At 47.7% G+C, this 16,878-nt stretch overlaps 1 protein-coding gene across 1 annotated transcript; it reads left to right on the forward strand.

Annotated features, from left to right (window-relative positions):
• Nucleotides 1-1,056: 1,056 nt before the first annotated feature.
• LOC120428490 (uncharacterized) lies at nt 1,057-8,863 on the forward strand (the record flags this gene model as incomplete). Its single annotated transcript, XM_052711586.1, has 9 exons — nt 1,057-1,309; nt 1,378-1,609; nt 6,441-6,649; nt 6,694-6,794; nt 6,855-7,087; nt 7,249-7,616; nt 7,805-7,840; nt 7,906-8,001; nt 8,077-8,863. Coding segments are annotated over 9 exons (2,096 nt in total), but the record flags the coding sequence as incomplete, so codon positions are not given.
• Nucleotides 8,864-16,878: the final 8,015 nt, after the last annotated feature.

A 16,878-nucleotide genomic window follows, 5' to 3' on the forward strand; every position in this document is an offset into this window, starting at 1 on the left:
TTCAAAAAAATAATTTTTAAACAAGTTTTCTACTATGTTTTTGATAATGTTAATGCATTTTTGCATTATTTGCAGTCAATTGAAATTGTACTGAAGTGAATTTAGTTTATAAACGAGGAAAATATTATTTTTCTGAGGAAATTATTGAGCCATTCTACATTGTTAAGTCAAGTAATCTCAGCTGCGACGGTGGCGCCGCCAAGCGTATCCTTTACACCCTAATTTCTTTGATGCAAGATTGTATGCAACACATTTTGTGATTGCTGCAGTGCAACAATCTGTTCTCTGTGATCGTAATACCGTAAACTGGGGTCAATCGGGACACATGGGGCGAATTGGGACAGCAGTTTTAACAAGGGGTAGGACAGTGAGTGATTTTGAGAAATGTTGAATAACATTGAGTTAAATTGAGCCACAGAATTTCTCAATCATCACCTTGATCTTCATGAACGACGTAACGAATTTTGACATTGACATTTGAACGTTGACACTGACATTTCGCAAAACACAAAAACAGCGGGAGCGGAATTTTTTCCACAACGCACAAATTCGGCGGAATAAACTCTTGGTTTTAGTGTCGATTCCGTGCCGTGAGGTACACAGAAAAAAATATTCCTGTAGATTTACATTATTTATCATGTACCAAAAGGTATCATGATAAATGATGTATATTTACATCAAATTCATTGGAAAATTACATGACTTTCATTGTAAATATTCAATTTGAAAATCATTTGAAATCGTGTAAATGTCCAATGAATCTAATGTAAACTTACACGACCAAAAAATTTTTTTTTGCTCCGTTGAATCTAGAATTCGTTGGATTTTTTTTTAATTCTAGATTCAATGGAGCAATTGCTATATTGAATTTGAAATATTCACAGACGTTAATTTCACCCGATGCTTTAAGAATCTCAGAGGTGATGTTAAAACTACAAGAATGATTTACCGTTGGCAAGAGTGACATTGGCTAAATTTATATAACCCCTCAGACTCAATGTCACCCCTGCTTACGGTACTTCAAAGCAGGACATACCTGTTATCTGACCAATTTAGGCGAACAGCTGCTGCTCGTACTCCAGCCCGGCGTGGCGGACACATGCCTCTATGTGAAGAAAACAGACAAGCAGATGAGTTTCATCGCGATATACGTGGACAACGAGTTCAGCCAAATCCGTACAACGTTGGAATGGCAGTTCAAGTTGTCTACTCTGGGAGAGCTGCGCCAGTTCCTCGGAATCCACATCGAGAAGGTCAAAGGCCACTACCATCTGAACCAGCGTAGCTACATCGAGAAGCTACTCGGACGGTTCGGATGCGAGGAAACTAAACCGTCCATGATCCCGCTTTACCCCGGCTACGTAAAACAAAAATTAGGAGACAAATTTGCCGACGAACACGTCGTACCGTTTGTTGGTTGTACGTCGCGGTCAACTCCCGGCCGGACATCTGCATCGAAACTTCGCTGTTGTGCAGGAAAGTTTCTAATCCCAGCAATCGCGACTGGACAGAAGCCAAACGCACCCTGAAATATCTGAAAGGAACCAAGGACCTCCGTCTGCACCTTGGTAACGGAGATGGTCTGATCATCAAATTCGGCGGTGGAGTGGTGAGCTGGTCGACACTCAAATAAACCTGCATCGCCCTATCGTCCACCGAGGCCGAGTTCGTCGCCCTTGCCGAAGGCTGCCAAGAGCTGCTGTGGGCGAAGAAACTCCTTAACGATCTCACCGGGACCATTCGAAGCAATCGCCAAATAAACCGGTCAGCAGCAACAAAAGTCACAACAGGCAAGGTATCAAATCTTGCTGCTCGAAATGACCAAAAACAAAGCTCAAATGCAGTTTCTCGTGCGGCATGTACCTTCTTCTGAAAGGCCTAAAACGTCCGCACTTTACAATAGTTATTTTGGTACAAATTTTTGTTCGCCGATGCTTCATCAGCCTCTCCCGATCCCCCTCAACAAATTAACCCTAAAATACCTTCGAAGAGTTTCTCCAAACTATCGTCCAGCAGGTGCGGCTGCTCTTGGCACTTGTTCAGCAGTTCCGTTTACTTTTTTACGCCTCCTCAAACCGGTCATAGGTCAGCTCGGCCGCCGAATCAGCCTCAACAAACGTGACCAGCACTTCTGCGGAGCGTTGTCCGACGGTTTTTTGCACCGGTTTAACTATTTTGCCGCAAGACTTTGAGTAAATAAATTCCAAACCGTTGTAGAACTTGAACAGATTAAATTTGTTGTTTTTTTTCGGTTGCGCAGATGAATCAGCGCGAGGGCGGCTGCGAAGGAGGGGAGAAATGTCAAAACAGGGCAATACACGCAAATGGTGAATTGATTATTTTGAGAAAATGCCAGCGATTACCACAGTTGATTTTGGGAAGTGTACTACACTTGTAACTGAAAATTACACTTTGCTGAATACGTTTTGCACTTTTTCAAAAGAATTTTCCAGATCGACTACAATTACCAAAAAAAAGTGTAATCGTAGTTAATTGAAAAAGAAATATGAGGAGATGCGAAAATGACCTCAGCAAGTGCGATTTTCAGTTACAGTTTTGACAATCAATCAATTCGCATTTCAATTTGATTTTTAAAAAGCAGAAGTCATTGTTTTTAACGTAATGAAAAAATGTTCACCCTCAAACCACGGAATTACTTTAATTAGTGGCAAAGTGCAACGAAATATTGTGGTGGCTTACCAGTTGCAACACCAACAAGACTGCTGTTAATCCACCGGACCAGGGACCAGTACGAATGATCTCTTCCCGTAAGATAAGTAAACGAAGTTTCTGAACGCTAGTTGTCGTTTCGAGCGGTTAAACGTGGACTCAAACCACTCGAACAGAACTGCAAAGCCGATCTGCGGTCCTAGTCGGCCATGGGGACATGACCGGAACCCAGCAAACCTGGCCAGCCTTTTTGAAGATATCAACTTATGCGAGATCTACACCAAACGAGCCACAAGGACATCCTGCTGGCAAAACTTACTTAGGATGATCCCCCTTCCATCTCCGTCCTGTCATATCGAGGGCACCGACATGAGCTGCTGATCCGGCATTTGCCTCCGGAAACGCTACGAAAACCGTCATGCCCCTGAATAGATATTGGTAACAGTTAGCGATAAAATGTTATATACTCACATAATACAATTCCAAACAATACTGAAATGTCGAATATCGACCTTTTAATGCAAAAAACATTTCCACTTCGATGCGCGCAACACTTTAACAACAAATAAACTGATTTGTTTTGGTCAGCTGTCATTTCAATATGATCGAGCATTTACATGGTTCAAAAAATACATCAAGTATTTTTTTACATTGGATTTAAATTTTACACGACTTTCGTAAACATAAAAATCGTCAGATCAGATATATTTACATTAAATTTAACAATTACATTCAATTAGATTTTACATTATTGTTAAATACATCAGATTTAACGTTTTACATTCGATTTAAATTTTACATGTGGGAAGTTTACATTGAAAACACAATTTACATGACGTGGAAATTTACATATTTTTTTCTGTGTAGGTTCTTTAAGGAGAAAAGCGACATTCAAAGAACTGTGTAAAATATAGTAGTTTTTTTTTCAGGTGGCGATGGCGATTACGGTCAAACGAGTGCAAAAAAGCGGAACGGGCCGGACCTCGAGGTGTTGAATTCAACACCGTTCATCTATCCTTTTCCATCACGTCGAAACCATCAAAAAAGTCCGCGGGCCAACCGGTCGAGTAGAAGGAGCAGAAGCTAGCGACCGCCGCTGCTGCTTCCGGCTCGGTGAGATGAAGAGCTGCTGATAAGAAACCGGCCGCGGCTGAGAGGAAGCCAGCTGAGGGAGGCAGGAAGGCTCTGGCCACTGCTCCACGTCCCGGTCCTGTTGAAGGCACTGATTGCGGGAAGGTTTCCGGCTGGGTTGCTCAACTGAAATAGGAACGCGGATGGACGGAACTCAGATCGTGGCCAGGGCATGACAGTTCTCTGGAATAACAACGGGTTCAGAAGCGCATGATGAAAGTTTGGACATTTGGGTCGCCAAAGATGGTGAAGATTCCGTTGGATTCAAGGAGGATGAATTTGTACCTTATCCTAGACCATATCAAAGGTAGCGTAACAATAAAATGACTTGAATTTCCCGAAAAGTAGTTTTAATTCCACAATTCCAATTTTGACCGAAGATGTCTTCACTGTGGTTGTAATTAGGTCCTCCAACCCATCAATGATGCTTTTTGCGTCGGATGTGGCAGCTCTCCCCGGAGATTCTCGTTCCGTTCTGGTGATGACGGTTTCGGTGTGCTGCAGGATCACGTTTTCATTCGCGAGAGCGGCCATCAAGCGGTGCCAAGCCTTATCGAGCGAATTAGCCCACATCTCCGTCCCGTGGTCAGTGTCCAACAGGGAGTGGCTGCTTCCAGGGCGTTTCTGAAAAATCGAATGAACAAAGGGAAAAACTTGCTGAACAATCTGCTGGAGAAGTCGACTGACGAGCAGAAGATTAACCGATGGAACTGGGGAACTGGCGGCCAACTGGATGCCATTGAACGACCGGATGCAATCCGAGATTGTCCGCACCGGCGATAATCTCCGGAATCTTTTCTCAATTAGTTGATTTACCTTCTGTACCTTCAGCCACTTCAGCACCACTTTTTCTGAAAATGCAGCCATCTGTCAAAACAACAACATTCGAAAATTCCGTAACCAAACTATAAAAAAATCAGGAGAAAAATTGAGTAACTTTGAGTAACATTGAGTCATTTTGAGAAATTGAGTCACTCGGTTGCTCACTGTCCAACCCCTTGAGTTTTAACCATGTACCCAGTGAAAGGTCCACTCGAGCTACTCGAGCCAACTTAGTTCTATTTTTCAAGTGTAGGTGTCGCATGTACTTTTTTGAGCTGTCAAACTCGGACTTGACAAAAATTTCATTGTTTTTGTTTGCTCCTTCGCGACCGCGTGTTCATCGGGAAGATTTTTTTTCGTGATCAAACTGGTAAATTTTTGAATCTGCGTCCGACGGACAATTTTATTTTGATCTTTCCTTTTGCAGCAATAGTCGTAGTCGGCGATCAGCACTTTGTCCTAGGGCGGTCCTGGAACGCCGGTAAAACCGTGAAAAATTGGCGTCAATTTACGGCCAACGTCTTGTCAAACAACGGCCTCCGCGTTGGAGGATATGTTCGGCAAATCGAATAGGATCTGAAGAGCATCTTTTCCAGTACGACGACCAGAGGTAGCGCCATCAGTCACAACGATCACCAGCTCTGCCGGAAGCGTTGGAGGAGTAAACAATCCGTATGCCCAACCGGGCTGTGCCCTCAAGGACGACGAAGATATGCTCGATTCGTTCAAGCAGCACGAGGACCGTTAGCGGCAGGAGATTGAAAAGGACAAGAAGCTCTTGGAGCAGATGAAGTCGGAAAAGAAACTCAAAAAGGGAGCCGTCGACGAAATGGGCGAAGAAACAGCCAAGATGCGACGTGCAACAGCACCTGGAACCTGCGCCAGCTGCGGCAACACTACAAAAATCCACACTGGGGCACCACAGCTGCTGAATCCATGCTACTGTCTGAGTGATTAGTCCGACAGGGATGAGGGCAATTCGGTGCGGATGATGAAGGCGAAGAATGTCAACTGGGGCGGAGCGACGACGACGAATGCGGGTGGGAAAGTAACCTCGGTCAATCCAGGGATGGCGGCTGAGTCGAGCGAAAACAGCAACACAAGCTGTATGAGTTCCAACACAAGCTTAATTCCGCACTCGTTCTCCGTGGAGGAGATCTGAGAGATCCGCACCAACCTTAAGTCGTCCAATCTACCTCAACGATTTCCGGCAGCAAAAGGCAGCAGCAGGAAAACGCTGATCGCGGTCGCGCCAGGGCGACAAAAGTTCCTCCAGCGTGAGCAGAGACCAGGAGGTGACGGCCACTTGCAACGAGACGCCCAAGCCGGCCGCTGGAGCTCAAAAATATGGTGCTGTTGATTACGCCGATGGTACCGGTACAGCTGCCGGAGGTTCGGAGTGACGAGGACGACGGGGATCCGAGTCCACCGGCCACAGGGTTTCAGCGGCCAATTCGCTAACGAGGAAGCATGCGACAGCTTATTTTGGCAACCGGAAAGTACCGTGCGAACTAGATCCGGCTCCGATCTGCAAGAACGCATCCGCCTGGATAGAGGAAATGTTCCAGGCCATGATCCGGGGTGATGACCGAAAGTGGCAAACAGTTTGTAGCGTACCTGTCCACGAAGGAACGCATGGGAAGTGACGTCACGACCTGGTCGAAGAAACGCTTTCCGAGGACGACAAGGAGTACGAATTCTACAGCCATCAACAATCTTATTTAAGGACACATGACTAACTAGTCCTAACTACTACCAATTCTATCCCTTTCACAGAAGACAAATTCTCCGCCGACCAGACGCCTGCTCCATCCTAGTGGAACTCGCACATCACCGACTCCCTGCCCGCCGCCAAGAACAGCTTCCAGACCACGCACGGTCTCGTCCAGACGCATCCGTCCTTTGGAAAGACCGGCCCATCGGCCCTCCCACTAACCGTGGGATCACGAGCAAGCAGCAGTCCCCAGTTGGCCAGCGGGATCCCATCGATCACCAACCCGAACTCCCGGTCACCGTTCCGTCAGCCGTACTTTAGCACCAGTGATACCCCGAACTCCGTCGCAATCCCAGCTTGTGCGCCCGGACGAGTGTGCCCGAGCTTGCCGCGAAGGAAAACCACCGAGGATCGGCTACTATCAATTTACCGTCGAGGACTACACCGTGCTGGAAGCGTAAGTTCATCGAACTTCCAAAAAGCTACTTTTTCAAGACTAACTTCTTCTCTTCTCTAGTGCAGGCAGGCAGAGGAGGTCGGTCGGAGCGACCAAAGCGATTTGATTCCAAGCTGGTGGACACGTACTTCGATGATGTTGGTGGAATGGCCAAGATTTTGCGCGAGTTTTTGCTGCACGTGAAGCAACCGGAGTGCCGCCTCCGCGTGGATTTGTGCTCGGGGCAGACGTTGCTTGCGCACGCTATCGCTGGTCAGCTTAAGATTGGACTGGCCACAAAGTTGGTCGCGGAGGTTTCCAGCAAGTTGTAGCCAGGCATCCGGGAGGTGTTCAAGCAGGCAGCGATCCTCTCGCCGTGCCTACTTTTCATCGACGAGAACAACGCCATCTCGGCGAACCGCATCACCGCGCAGTAGGACATTGAACTAAGAGTTGTTGCCCAGCTGCTAAGTAGCTTGCACGGCGTAAATCGAAAGCGGTGACGAGGTGCTCGTCATCGGTGCCACCAACTGGCCGGATGCGCTTGAACCGTGCCTGCGTCGCGTCGGTCGCTTTGACTAGGAAATCTCGCTCGGAATTCAGAAGTGCGAAGCGCGCTCAGATTCTGAAAATAATCTGCAAAAACCTCAAACTCGAACAGACCATGGACTACGACGAAAACGCCAATCTAGCCCTCGGTTACGTCGCAGCAGTCACAACCGCCATCAAGCGAATGCTCACCGAACGCGAACGCCAACAGCTGCTGGTCGAGCGTCGCAAGACGGATCAGGATCGACTCAAGCAACTTGCCAAGAAGGTCGTCGTCGATGACAAAGTCATGAAGCGAACGAATATGCCAACACCCCCTAAACAGTAGATTACCCCTCGCCAATCGCCGACAAGAGCCAGGTGTCGCAGTTTAGGGACCTGTGCAAGATCTGTGTGGTTCGGCGCGAACAACAGCAACAGCAAACGATCGATGAACTGTCGCACCACCACAACAGTATGACGTTCAACGGGGCCTAAGTCAGCGGCGGAATCGGTGAGCCAGCATCAGTCCACAGTTGGTCAGCGGATTTCCATCAATCACAAACCCGAACTCTCGGTCACCGTTCCGTCATCTGGACTTCAGCACCAGTGTCACCGCCGAACTCCGCAGCAATCCCAGCCTGCCCGCCCGGACGAGAGTGCCTGAGCTTGCCGTCGAGTACTATACCGTGCTTAGAGCGTAAGTTCATCGAACTTCCAAAAACCCACTTTTTTCAAGATTAACCTAACCACCTTTTTCTTTTCTCTAATGCAGGCAGGCAAAGGGGGCTACAAATTTGGTCGCGGGGGTTTCCAGCAAGTCGGAACAACGCATCCAGGACATCCAAGAGGTGTTCAATCAGGCAACGGTCCTCTCGCCGTGCCTACTCTTCTTCGACGATATCAACGCCATCTCGGCGAACCGCGTCACCGCGCAGAAGGACATGGAACGACAAATCGTTGCGCAGCTGCTATGCAGCCTGGACGGCCTTTGCGAATCGAAGAAGGTGACAAGGTGCTCGTCATCGGTGCTACCAACCGGCGGGATGCGCTCGACCCGGCCCTGTGTCGCTCCGGTCGCTTTGAACAGGAAATCTGGCTCGAAACTCCGGAGCGCGAAGCGCGCGCTTAGAATCTGGAAATCACCAAACTCGAGGAGACCATCGACTACGACGAACTCGCCGGTTACGTCGGAGCAGCTCTGCTGGCGCTGGTCACCCGCACGGCCGCGAACGCTAACAGCTGTTGGTCGAGGCCATTCGCGAGCCTTATCTGGAAATCCTGCACCGCAAAGCGGAACAGGAATGACTCAAGCAACTTGTCAAGAAGGTCGTCGTCGATGACGAAGTCATGAAGGGGAGGAATCAGCCAAGAGTATGCTCAACGGATGATGAAGTGGTTACGCTGGATGATGACGTTGAGGAGGTCGTGAACCTGACAAAGAGGAAGAAAAATCTTCCAAAGCAGAGAAGACAACCGCGGAAGAGAAGAAAGCAATCTGGCGTTAAATTAATTATAATTAATAACATATTTTGTTAAATGAAATGTAAATTTAAATACGATTCAAATAAAAATAATAATACATTCTAATAAGTTGGTGCCAACAATGAAAAGGGCCGATTGGCTTAGTAAAGTCAATCCGCCGTTTTCATTTGATGCTCCAGTTTACCTAGGTAAATCCGGCATAAAAATCATAAATTAGGTTAACTATAATCCGCTAGGAGGCGCTTCGTATAGTTCAGAATACCAAATGCAGATGGCACTGTTGTTTGACGTTTTCTTGGCTCGATTGGCTCGAGTTTTTTTGTGTCAAATCGAGTCGATTCCCGCTCGATCCTCGAGCCAAACTCGAGCCTAAATCGAGTCGAGACTCGAGTCGAGTTTGGCTCGAGGATCGAGCCGATTTGGCTCGATTTTTCTCACTGGGTAGGAGCACAATATTTTGATTTGTCTGGTTGGTTTCGGTTAGAACAGACTCAGGCCAACAAAATGTGTACTCCCTTTTCCAAATTTAAAAGCTTTAAGTGCTTTAAAAACTGCTGTCCCTATTCAGACTGTAGTCCCGATTCACCCCAGATTACGGTACAATATTATTTTTATCCATGAAAATATATAATTTAGGCAAACATATTTTTGGCTGAATTTAAATTTAATACCTTTGTGGACAAAATATTTGTTTTTTTTTTTAATGTTTGGCAATGATTTCAGAAAATCCTTGAATTTCACGGGATTTCGCGGAAATTGTGGAATTTCACGCTGTCCGTGAAATCGTAAAAAATCACTAACCCTAGCGATTATCAATGCTTGATACAAACAAGTTTTTTGTTGTTGTATGAACAATTGTACATAAAGGAGGAGGAAAGCTTTAAACTTTCCTATAAAGTAATTTGTAGATGGGGGGGGACCTTTGGGACCATCTTTGTTCAAATCAGCTTGTGGATTCGGCTAATCATGGCCACTCCACTTTGAGTGTGACGATTCTCGAGATTTTCAATTTCCCGGGAATCGAGAGTTGAATTTTGCAACTTCCCGGGAATTCCCGGGACCCGGGATTTTTTTTGAAAATTTGCCAAAAGTGCCAAAAATTTAAAAAAGGTAATAAATTGGTTTCTTCTCAATTAATTCAGTTACAATTAATAAATAATTATTCAATGAAACGTTAGCTTAAGTAGCCTCATTATTTTGAGCAAGTTTGTCTATCTTTTGATTTTTTTCCTGAATCAGCAAATAAAAGATCGTATACAGCGAAAATAACTTGCTTAGAATATATATTAGGGTGCCCAGAATATGGGACTTTTTCTCAAAACCTCGCTCCACAAGCTGAATATTGTTCCTTGACCTATTTTAGGACTCTGAGCCAAATATGAGCTAAATCGGTCAACATTTACCCATTGATACTCGGAGGTGAAGTTTGTATGGGAAAATTCGAAAAAATGTATGGAAAACCCAATTTTCTTACGGTTTGGTCTGCAGGGTGCGCTACTTCCATCCAAATATTCCCAAAAGTGAGATTCTTATTCGAAATTTAATGATATACAACTTCGTACAACATACCAAAGCTGTAAAACTCGACCCTGAAAAGTTATTAACGATTTGAAAAAGTCATTTTTGTATGGAAAACGTTTTTTTCACCAACTTTAGGCTCGGGTATCAATGGGTTAATATCAACCAATTTCGCTCAAAATTTACACATATACTTAGAATAACCCAAAAAACCGTTTTTTGCTTGTGGAGCAGGGGGTCATTTTTTCTGGGCACCCTGATATATATATATAAAAAAAACAAGATTATGAAGATTGCTATGTGTTGGAGATTTAAGCTGTCCACTTGTCTGTGGTAGATTAGTAAACAAGAAGAAATGAGTAAACGCCCTTTAGCGTGTAGCTCAACTCCTGTCAGATATTTTCACTCTGCTGTAACCACTCTCGAATATAACTTTGACAAACGTACACGCGGTTTTTATTTCCACTGCCACTCCACCTTTTACAGGTTATGGGCCTGTTCGAACGCGTTTGTTCGAGTTAAAAAGTTTTTCGCCGCGAGTTTTCGGAAGTTTCGCGATCGAAATGTCCACGGGCGGGGACGGAGCTGATGCTCCCGGGCGCGCTGCCACAAAGCAAACCCTGTCGAATCTGCCGCCGATGGAGCTCCTGATGGGCCGTGAAAACTGGCCGGATTGGAAGTTCGCTGTGCAGACGATGTTGGAGGTTGAAGGCCTTTGGGACGCAGTTGAACCGGCAGCAGGCGCCGTGGTCGACCCGGTGATGGACAAGTTGGCCAAGGGGCGGATCATCCTCATGGTCCACAAATCGAACTTCCACCACCTCAGGGGGGTGCAAACGGCGAAGGAAGCTTGGACGAAGCTCGAAAATGTCTTCGAGGATTCCGGATTGACTCGACGGATGGCGCTAATCAACAAACTGACGTCGACGAGGCTGGACAACAGCGAGTCGATGCAAGCGTTTGTGTCCGACATCCTGGATGCCGCACACCAGTTGCGCGGAATCGGCTTTGACGTGACGGACGAGTGGGTCGGATCGTTCCTGCTCAACGGATTGCCAGCATCGTATCGTCCAATGATTATGGCCTTGAAAAATTGCGGCCAAGCAATCACAGGGGATCTAATCAAGACGAAGCTGCTGCAGGAGGTGTCTGTTCCGTCGGAGGGGGCCGCGTTCGCAAGCAACAAGGCGCACAAGAAGTCGACGAAAAGCCAACAGAGCAATCCACCCAGCAGTCACCCGAGCACATCCAAAGGACCGAAATGTCGGCGCTGCCACAACTACGGTCACATCGCTCGTGATTGCAAGATGAAGGAGCCGAAGAAGGACGGAAGTGCTAGGTGCACCGTGTTGTCGGCACTCAACGAGGAGGATGACAACTGGTACTTTGACTCCGGCGCATCGAACCATTTTTCGAAGTCGGACGCGATGCTGGAGGATCTTCAGCAGTGTGGAGGCACCGTGGTTGCAGCCAACAGAGGGGCGATGAAGGTCGTGGCGAAGGGGCGGATGCAGCTCACCCCGAAAAGTTGCCCGAATTCCCCGATCGTCGTGAATGACGTGCAAGTCATCCCCGAGCTGTCATCGAACCTGCTGTCCGTCAACCAGATCGTGAAGCGAGGCTGCACGGTAATCTTCAACTCCGCTGGAGTGAAGGTGCTGAACTCGGACGGTGACGTCATGGCAACTGGAACTCGTTACCGGGAACTGTTCAAGCTCGATCTGCGATCGCAGGATACGAAGAGCGCACTCGCTTGCTCGTCTGCGGTTGGTCTCGAGGTCTGGCACCAGCGCCTGGGACACCTGAATTTGCCGAGCGTTCGAAAGCTAGCCAGTGGACTCGCCAACGGGATCAAGATCGTCGGAGCCGACAAGGAGGACTGCAAGGTGTGCCCGATGGGGAAGCACACACGACAGCCGTTCAACAAGAAGGGTTCGCGCGCTACCGGGATGCTCGATGTGGTTCACACCGACATCTGCGGACCGTTCGAAGTACCATCTATGGCTGGAAGCAGATACTACATCCTGTTCGTGGACGACCGTTCCCGGAAGATGTGGGTGTTCTTCCTGAAGACGAAGTCGGAGGAGGAAGTCTTGAGAACCTTCAAGGAGTTCCACCTGATGGTCGAACGCCAGTCCGAGCGCAAGCTGAAGGTGCTGCGAAGTGACAACGGGAAGGAGTACGTGAACAACGGTATGAGAAGCTACCTGAAACAGCACGGCATCGTGCACCAGACGGCGAACCCCTACACCCCAGAACAAAACGGCATGTCCGAGCGCGGAAACCGCACAATTGTTGAGCGCGCTCGATGTCTACTGTTCGGAGCTGGACTGGAGAAGAAGTTCTGGGCGGAGGCCGTGGGCACAGCTGTTTACCTTCTCAACCGGTCTCCCACGCAAGGTCACGAATCGACGCCGGAAGAGGTTTGGACAAGCAAGAAGCCGGATTTGTCGCACCTGAGAATCTTCGGCACCAAAGCGATGGTCCAAATCCCCAAACAGAAACGACGGAAGCTGGACCCGAAGTCGCACGAGTGCATTTTTGTCGGCTACGACGAACACGTTAAAGGGTATCGGTTCTACGACCCGCAGTCACGGAAAGTCTTCAGCAGCCGCGAGGTCCGCTTCATCAACGAAGGCGTACTGGAGAAGCAGGAGGATCGACGTCAAGAGCAAGTGGTGCGGCTGGACATCGAACCGTACGTGCCGCCGACAGCAAGTGGTTCGCCGAATCGCTTTGTGGAAATCGACGACGCCGCCGAGAACGAGCTGGAGAATCCCGACACGGACCGTGTCCCGGATGTCGACAACAGCGAAGACGAGTTTCTCGGGTTCGAGGAAACAGCTGGCTCAGTGACCGACGTGACCTCCGTGCTCCCACCGCAATCATCTTCAAATCCTCCGTTGTCACCGGAGTTGAGGCGCAGCGGTCGGGAGCACAAACTTCCAGGCAAGTACGATGATTTCCATGTTTCGCTCAGAGGTTTGCCGCGTCCCAATCCCTTACAGGAGGTCGAACCAACCGATACCAGCGACGACGACGCCAGCGAGGACAAATCGTCGGAGGAATCCGATGACCCGGTCCCGCCGAGTCGCGACATGAGCTGCGTGGTGGCCACAGCCAGGAGTCTGGCAGTCGACGGCGATCCCTTGTCCCACAAGGATGCGCTGTCTCGAGAGGACTCTGCAAGCTGGAAGAAGGCCATGTTCGACGAGTACGAGGCGCTGATGGCGAACGATACCTGGACGCTGACGGAACTACCGAAGGGCAGAAAGGCCATCAAGTGTCGGTGGGTCTTCAAGACCAAGCACGACGCGAGTGGCAATGTAGATCGGCACAAGGCGCGATTGGTTGTGAAAGGATTTTCGCAGCGAAAGGGGGAAGACTATGACGAAACCTACTCGCCAGTCGTACGTCACAGTTCCCTGCGATATCTGTTCGCGCTCTCCGCCAGATATGACTTGTCGATGGACCAGATGGACGCCACAACCGCCTTCCTGCAGAGCGAGTTGGAAGAGGAAATTTTCATGGAGCAGCCACCCTGTTTCGAGGACCCGACCAGACGCAACCTGGTCTGCCGCTTGAACAAAGCGCTCTACGGATTGAAGCAGTCAAGTCGAGTGTGGAACGGAAAGTTGGACGCCGCACTGAAACGTTTTGGCCTGCATTCCTCGAAGTACGACCCGTGCCTGTACAACCGGATCGCCGACGGAAAGATACTGTTCGTTGCAATCTACGTCGACGACGTCGTGATCGTTTCCAATGACGAAGGGATGAAGAACGAGATCAAGGCCAAGCTGAGCAGCACATTCCGGATGAAGGACTTGGGACCTGTCAGCAGCTGCCTGGGCATCCGCGTCACCCGCGGACAAGGCTGTGTCGCGCTAGACCAGCAAGCATACATTGAATCGATGCTCACCCGGTTCAACATGCAGAACGCCAAGCCCGTGTCGACACCATCGAACCCGTGCGTGAAGCTGATCAAGGAGATGGCGCCGAAAACGGCGGACGAGGCGGAGAAGATGAAACGAGTTCCCTACCCCGAAGCCGTAGGAAGTCTGATGTACCTGGCCACCTGTACCCGGCCGGACATCATGCACGCAGTGAACCAACTGAGTCGTTTCAACGCAAATCCTGGGCCGAAGCACTGGGAAGCAGTCAAACACCTGTTCCGGTACCTACGAGGCACGTGCGGGTTGAAGCTGCGTTACAGGAAGCACGGCAACACAGAGCTAGTCGGGTACGCCGACGCAAGCTGGGCATCGGATTTGGACGACCGGAAGTCAACAAGTGGCTACATCTTCATGCTGCAAGGAGGTGCAGTTGCTTGGAGCTGCAAACGACAGCCGACTGTCGCGCTGTCAACCTGTGAAGCCGAGTATATGGCTCTGGCTGCAACTGTTCAGGAAGCTTCGTGGTGGCACGGATTGTTGGCTCAACTGGGACGAAAGCAACCGATCGAGCTACGCTGCGATAACCAAAGCGCCATCTGCATCGCCAAGAATGGAGGTTACACGCCACGTACCAAGCATATCGACATTCGTCACCATTATATCCGTGACGCCCTCGACAAGAAGATCGTGCAGCTGACCTACGTCAGCACGGACGAGCAGACGGCGGACGGCCTGACAAAGTCTCTGGAACGGATCAAGCTGGAGCGCAACCGATCAGCGATGGGGATCAGCGGATCAGCTTAAGGAGGTGTGTTGGAGATTTAAGCTGTCCACTTGTCTGTGGTAGATTAGTAAACAAGAAGAAATGAGTAAACGCCCTTTAGCGTGTAGCTCAACTCCTGTCAGATATTTTCACTCTGCTGTAACCACTCTCGAATATAACTTTGACAAACGTACACGCGGTTTTTATTTCCACTGCCACTCCACCTTTTACACTATGCTCGAGAGAGGTTTTTAAAATTGAACTTATCTTGAAAAGGGTTTTCCGCTAAGAAATAATAAATAAAATAATATTTTAAAAAACTTAAGTTTTTTATTTCTGAGGTGTAACTGTTAAATATGCTTTGAGGTTAATTTTGGGATTCACATTTTTTTTATTCTCTCAATTATAATTATTGGAATTTTAGACAAGTTAAATTTTACACGTTTTAAAAAAGGATATAAGAGAAGCATTGGTTTATATGAATTTGACCATCCAAAATTGAAGATCCAATGTTCTAAACAATATCGAATTTTTAAAATGTTTTTTGATTAGCTTATACAATTTTGCTTCGATATTTACTGGTAGAAAATTTCCCGGAAGTCTCGACCAAATTTCCCGGGAATCGAGAGGTCCAAAAATGATTGATTTCCCGGGAATTCCCGCTCGTCACCCTCTAAACTCCACCTTTTCCTCAATCGGCTCCGGCTTAGAACTTGAATTTCCTGCACATTACGTTGGGACCATCAACAAACCATGTGGACACTTTTTTTGGAAAATAGGCACCTTTGCCCCGTGCGCACTTTAGCCCCGCGTACTACTCTACCTTCGTCTTTGCAGTCTCCTTGAGGCTTGCATGAGAAACTAACGAGGTTTTTGAAAGCGTAATTTCGTCAGTTCACCATGTCCATAACATAGAAAATCTGTCCAAAAATCGGCGGAAAAAGATTCTCTCGTGGGAACGACCTTCTGCGCGGCATCTTCTACAGGACAAAACGCTGCTCACCTTCAAGAATGAACCCCAAATCGACTCTTGCATCCCATTCGTGTGCAAGTGGCCGCCGGCGTCAAAACCCTGATTTAGATCAGCGCAAACGAAACGAAAAAGTTCCAAACCTATAGGAGTACCAACGCATCGACGAATGCTTCCCCGAACTTGCTGACGGCCAGCGGAAAAAAGGAGATCTGGACCGTTGAAACTCTGCCGTCGCGCTGGACGGTAAAGGAACCTGCCTTTTGTGGGCAAGAACTGGCCGGGCAAGAGACGCTGTTTTCCGGCACCCAAATAGTTTGTTTCACAGCGAAACGAAAGTAATAATAATGTACACAAACAACTGTCAAAAAAATTATAGCATGATTTTTTGCTTGCTATAACGCATTCTTGCTTGGCATGAATTGAATTCTTGTACGACAAGAATTGAATTGTTGTCGAACAAGAATTCAATTTTTGCTCCGCTCACCTCGAATTTTTAACATCAGTTTTTTCAAGTATTTTATGATAAATTCATAAAAAAATTATGTATAGGTTACTTAGTTTTGAGTAAGCAAGCATGTTTGCGAGATTTTTCGTCAAAAATAATGCGAAAGAAAGCGAAAAATAATTCTTGTCAAAATCGAACCGGTAACATGAATTCAAGAACATGAATTCTGGAGTTATGAAAATGCACCCTTTTACACGTGATAGCTAAATGATACAGAATTCTGATAGTACGTGATAAGAACTTTATTCACCTATTCTAATAAGATACATTTTTACTGTTTTCTTTTGAAAGATTTTTAGTGGAATTTGGATGCGATGTAAATGCACAAGATTCAGATGGATGGACTCCTTTACATTGCGCAGCAAGTTGTAACAATTTGTCGATGGTGAGATTTCTTGTGGAATCTGGTGCATGCTTGTTTGCTTCTACATTATCCGATC

This window comes from Culex pipiens, unplaced genomic scaffold (assembly GCF_016801865.2).
Source record: "Culex pipiens pallens isolate TS unplaced genomic scaffold, TS_CPP_V2 Cpp_Un0196, whole genome shotgun sequence".
NCBI lineage: Eukaryota > Metazoa > Arthropoda > Insecta > Diptera > Culicidae > Culex > Culex pipiens.